Genomic DNA, 5,362 nt, shown 5'->3' with positions numbered 1-5,362 from the left:
AACAAGTGGCTTTTTTACGTGGCACTTTTTTTCGGCTAGGGTCGAATGAAAAATTCTTGGCTGTCGGTTACTGTGCTACTGGGGGCTTAAAGACGTGTTTTGCTCTCGGGATAAGTGCGACGTCTGTGCACTATTTTTACGAGTCCGGTTTTTCCTGTGAAGGCTAAAAATGGGGGGTGTGTTTCTCTTAGTTTATCGAACGTGGAATAATGAAGATCTATTTGATGACCCGCGCGCGCGGCGGCGTCGTGACTTTTTTTTACGTGCATTTTTTCAGTGAACAATTAATTCCGAGTTCTTTTGGGGGAAATTAAATCGTGGCATTCCGACTTGCACTATTCGCAGGTAAATTTGATCACCTACTAAAAAGACCAAAAAACTTCCTTCAAGTACCTACTTACCCTAAAGTCGAATTGAACTAACTTGTGCGGCATTTTCTATTTTTATAAAACTAAAAGGTGTCCCTAAAATAATATCCCAATCAAAAGCCAAGGTCCTGTGATTAGAGAGCTCTTTTAACGAAAGTTCTTCGGAAGTAGGAAGGCTTTTCAGGGATAGCCAATGGACCCCCGGTTCCTTTTTTATGCGAATTAGGTAGATGTTGTTTTATTGGTGTAGTAAAGTCATCGGCTATTTAAGCCCTATGTAATTGCGATCTGATCAGCCCTTTTGTGACTTTCGAAATGTTCTACTATTTGCGATAAGTATGTTGTTTTCTAATTCTCGGAGTTGATTATTAGGTCATTTTCCCTGCCACAAGTATAGTAATGGCGTAACGATTGTCCCGATTATCCTTTCAGATATTGCCGTGATGTATTCCCTGGACTAAGCTCAGGATGACAGGATCAAGTGGTATCCACGGTAAGAGTCGAAAACGCAAAATGATCAAGCTGAAAATCCCGAGTCCGATAACCAGAAATCAGTTCGAGTATATTGTGAAAAACTCGGCCACGATGAACCTCATGGGAAATACGCTCACCACAAGCAATGGAGTCCTGGAAAAAGCGCTTACCAATGTCACAAGCAATGGAGTCCTGGAAAATACGCTTACCAATGTCTCAAGCAAGATTAATGACGAACCATGTGACCACAAGACTGAGTGGAATGAGCAAAGGTAAATCCGATAGTGCTGTGCCCAAGCTGACTAGTGTAGAGTTGAAAAAAGCACGGAGGAAACTTTCAATTATTCTAATCTGCTCTTAGTGGTGTAGCGTTCAAGACGCTCGCCTGACAAAGCACGGAGGAAACTTTCAATTATTCTAATCTGCTCTTAGTGGTGTAGCGTTCAAGACGCTCGCCTGACAAACAGGAGGCCGTGGGTTCAATCCCAGCCGAGGGATGGAATTTTATCCTCAATATAATTTGATAATTTGACCGCAGTAATAATAGTAGCCCACTACTGAAGTAAAGGGACTTTTCAGTCCTATGTGAGCAGTATAAATAAGCAATATTAACCTGACAAACAGGAGGCCGTGGGTTCAATCCCAGCCGAGGCATGGAATTTTATCCTCAATATAATTTAACCGCAGTAATAATAGTAGCCCACTACTGAGGTAAAGGGACTTTTCAGTCCTATGTGAGCAGTATAAATAAGCAATATTAATATTATTTGAGCGGCATGAAAAAGGTAGACAGCACACATTTGCATTATAGGTATTTTAAATTAAAATTTAAATTCGAATTTCTTCACAGACCAAAGATGGAGCATGACCTAACTGATATCAAACCTACTTTGGCATGGAATTTTATCCTCAATATAATTTGACCGCAGTAATAATAGTAGCCCACTACTGAAGTAAAGGGACTTTTCAGTCCTATGTGAGCAGTATAAATGAGCAATATTAATATTATTTGAGCGGCATGAAAAAGGTAGACGGCACACATTTGCATTACCTATAGGTATTTTAAATTAAAATTTAAATTCGAATTTCTTCACAGACCAAAGATGGAGCATGACCTAACTGATATCAAACCTACTTTGGACGAGAACGGGCACATTAGGGCAGAACCCACGGGACATGTCAGTCCAAAGGAATACGCCAGTCTGGAACCCATAGAACACGTCACTTTCAAACCCACGGGACAATTTAGTGCAAAACCCATGGAATACACCAGTTTGGAACCCATGGAACATGTCACTCTCAAACCCACGGGACAGTTCAGTCCCATGGAACCCTGCCAAACCTCGTCCCACAGTAGGAACTCCACCGTCCCGTGTATGGGACCCACCATCCCGTGATAGGTATTTTAAATTAAATTCGAATTTCTTCACAGACCAAAGATGGAGCATGACCTAACTGATATCAAACCTACTTTGGACGAGAACGGGCACATTAGGGCAGAACCCACGGGACATGTCAGTCCAAAGGAATACGCCAGTCTGGAACCCATAGAACACGTCACTTTCAAACCCACGGGACAATTTAGTGCAAAACCCATGGAATACACCAGTTTGGAACCCATGGAACATGTCACTCTCAAACCCACGGGACAGTTCAGTCCCATGGAACCCTGCCAAACCTCGTCCCACAGTAGGAACTCCACCGTCCCGTGTATGGGACCCACCATCCCGTGTGTGGGACACTCTATCGTCCCCTCGGAGTCTGACAGCCCGTCTAACCTCAGCTGGCTCCTCAACTTCAAAGTCTCCTCTCTATTTGAAAATGTTCCGGCCAGGGAAGATAGTCTACAATCCTCTGCAGACCCCCTGGATCCAACTGTGCCTGGTAAGTTGAATTGTAAAGGGCTTCCTAAGTTTGCCCTTTGTTTGTATTTTATTTTATTTTGTGTATAAAAATAAATAATTTTTCTTCTCCTTTTCCCATGTTCAGATGGGGTCGGCGTTTGTCGTCGGCCTCTCAATCAGCTTTAGAGTGATCGCTTTGAGTATAAAAATAAAGAATAATAGATGATGATAATAATAATAATAAAGTTTGCTAAAGTACGCTTTAAATCTTCAAATCTCTGTTTCGTGTTAATAAAGGCCGGTTGTCGCGTCGCTTTGAGCTCTTGACGTTCGCGCGTCCCCCGGCACGCTTGATCCTAGTTTTTTTTTTCATAGCAACTTGAAATGTATTTTTCCAACCATCCAATCAATAACTTGGAAAACGACGATTTCCCTGTTCGCTTTGCTTTCCGTATCCGTGAGATAGCCAGATAGCCATGGCACCTATCTTACGTGTTGGAAAGATTGGGTGTTCTCTGATTTTCCTGATTTCCCCCAGAGCCTGACCCCTCTCAGTCGGAAGTAGAGGACAGGTGCTGCCCCTCGCATGCCAAGACCCATAGGAAACCCCCCTTCACTTACACCGAGCTTATTGAACAGGCCCTGAAGGAGAAACATCAGCTCACTGTCTCTGGAATTTATCAGTGGATCTCGTAAGTACCGCTATCCAATAGTTAATAATCTTTGGTTGGGTGAAAGAGCTTACTGTATGGGAATCCTGCCATGAAGCCTTTAAAAAAAAAAACTTTCATTACTAGTATAGGTCGCTATACTGTAGTAATAGAAAGTAATAATATGATAGTCAAGAATAGTTAATAAAACATAAGTTCCGTCCTACCGTCCGAATAAATCAAGTTCAGTCATCTTGGAAAGGCTACGAGAGAGGCGAAACTCGAGTCAGTTTAGGAAAATCCCTATGAACCCTAGTCATGAAATAAGGTAAGCAATAATCAAGATTCTTTCACAGGAATACAACAAATCTGGGTACAAACGTTTAATTACAAGTTATAATTAAAGACTAGAAATACACTCTCTCTAAAACTTGTAGTGTTAAGTGCGTGCCGTTCCTCCTCAGGATGCATAGGCCGTGCACCCAGTTGCAGACTACGTTCCAACTAACATCTAAAGCCTAGGCGGCTTCTGTTCATTTTGGACCGATTCTCGGCATGTATTCGTCCTTTCAAATGCTTTAGTCAACCCATTCACTGTTATCGATTACTTGTGACGGCAACGCATTTTTTATACTTTCGTAATACAAACGTATACACTTCCAATTAAACTCCCTCCCAGCACGGAACCCAGCGGAATATTCAAACTATACCCTCCAAAATCAACCACCAGCACTAAAGTGAGTGATGTGAACAGACAGGAATCGATTACTCACCTTGGCGGGGTAACGTTTGAGTGAATGAAAAAGGGAAATTAGAAAGGGAGGTTGTCCTTGAGGTCTGTGTTTCGCAAAGCCGATGGTTTCTCCTCGGTGTTGCAAGTAGGTCGTGTTTTTACCAAATGATGTTCTGAAAAAGAGAGAAGAGAAACACGATATGATCACGGCAATGACTAATAACAGCGGTTAATCCTGCATACCAATGAAGTTTATTCCACCGCAAGAAATAGCATGACCATAGCCTCATACTGTAGAAATATTCACTCTTCGGTGCCCTAAGAGGACCATTACTGCACTTGTTTTAAACAGTAGATAGTATTCTGACGATATCAATTCTTAGCAGCGATTTAATATCTTACGTGGTCAACAACCCTAGTATACTAATTACTTGAAGTCGTGATCAGTAATAGCTTTCTACACTCAGCAATAGTATTGATCATTGAGAACTTCGTGCTGATTATACGGAGCTACAAGTTTCTTGGTAGTTTGCAGAGATATGGCTTGATAGAACTCTTCACATATAGTAGACTAAGGTTAGACTAGGATCTTTTTATACAACAAGACTTCTAATATGTACTTAACGGAACAATGTCGTTGATGCAAGCTAGCCTCTCTCTCTGAAAGCGCGGTAATCTGACCGCTAAAATCGCTTCTTAAGAAGACCTTCTTCGAGTTGATTACATTGCGGTTCGCTGGCACTTGACATCAGTCCCCCTGGTGTTTTGCATAAGATGGGACCTACCGTGTTACTGCTGTCGATGCAGTTTTCCTGCTTGCATGTTTCTCAGAGACGAGTTAATGTCCGCTTTCAAACTGCAGGTCACTGTTGTTTACAACCCCCTTGTCCTCATAAGCTTCATACGCAGACAGGGACATCCTCTTTGCATGTTGAAGGCATGTGATTCAGACTTGGATAAAGCAGTAGCCTGGTGGGAGCGATTCCTTAAAGTAAACTTGTACAATCGATACACCGTCAGGAATGACCAGTGACAGGGTCGGTCATCACATATGATAAATGTTTTGATTGGTGCGTCTTTCAGGGCCCAAGCTTAGGAGTGGGTAGCTGTTTTTACACGTGAGCAAAAAGCTAACGTTTATAAAGTTTAGACCAAAGAGCACAACTGGGTCGTGGATTTGCCCTTCATAACAAAGAGTTTAGCGGGTAGACCACATCTTAGACTCCACACCCCGTTTTATATGACACTGGATGTGAATAAATACATTTATAGAGTTATGTTAACTTGAGATAA

At 42.1% G+C, this 5,362-nt stretch overlaps 3 protein-coding genes across 3 annotated transcripts in view; all 3 read left to right on the top strand.

Moving 5' to 3' along the window:
* The window catches only part of LOC103520897 (probable arginine--tRNA ligase, cytoplasmic), an 8,632-nt gene extending 7,820 nt beyond the window's left edge, over window positions 1–812 (top strand). Inside the window, exon 9 of the mRNA XM_008485993.3 lies at window positions 801–812. Within this exon, the coding sequence (XP_008484215.1) occupies window positions 801–812 (12 nt within the window). The remainder of the gene's footprint in view (window positions 1–800) is intronic.
* LOC103520896 overlaps window positions 1–2,239 on the top strand; it is a 12,794-nt gene extending 10,555 nt beyond the window's left edge. Inside the window, exons 2-3 of the mRNA XM_026831832.1 lie at window positions 801–1,114; window positions 1,939–2,239. Of these exons, the coding sequence (XP_026687633.1) occupies window positions 837–1,114; window positions 1,939–2,239 (579 nt within the window). The 5' untranslated portion in view covers window positions 801–836. The remainder of the gene's footprint in view (window positions 1–800; window positions 1,115–1,938) is intronic.
* Window positions 2,240–2,275: 36 nt separating this feature from the next.
* LOC103520895 lies at window positions 2,276–4,133 on the top strand. Its single transcript, XM_008485991.2, has 3 exons — window positions 2,276–2,726; window positions 3,225–3,378; window positions 4,016–4,133. The coding sequence occupies exons 1-3, from the start codon at window positions 2,282–2,284 to the stop codon at window positions 4,131–4,133; spliced, it is 717 nt and encodes a 238-aa protein (XP_008484213.1). The 5' UTR covers window positions 2,276–2,281.
* Window positions 4,134–5,362: the final 1,229 nt, after the last annotated feature.

Source organism: Diaphorina citri, unplaced genomic scaffold (assembly GCF_000475195.1).
Source record: "Diaphorina citri unplaced genomic scaffold, Diaci psyllid genome assembly version 1.1 scaffold4239, whole genome shotgun sequence".
NCBI lineage: Eukaryota > Metazoa > Arthropoda > Insecta > Hemiptera > Psyllidae > Diaphorina > Diaphorina citri.
The sequence above is the reverse complement of the archived record's forward strand: the minus strand, read 5'-3'. Positions and strand labels throughout refer to the sequence as shown.

What these genes read in the sequence shown, in the direction of transcription:
- LOC103520895 (XM_008485991.2), top strand. Translation starts at nt 2,282, where the DNA reads ATGGAGCATGACCTAACTGATATCAAACCTACTTTGGACGAGAACGGG. An exon ending in CCTGGATCCAACTGTGCCTG is followed by an intron (nt 2,727 to 3,224) that starts GTAAGTTGAATT and finishes GATTTCCCCCAG; the next exon opens with AGCCTGACCCCTCTCAGTCG. An exon ending in GGAATTTATCAGTGGATCTC is followed by an intron (nt 3,379 to 4,015) that starts GTAAGTACCGCT and finishes ACTCCCTCCCAG; the next exon opens with CACGGAACCCAGCGGAATAT.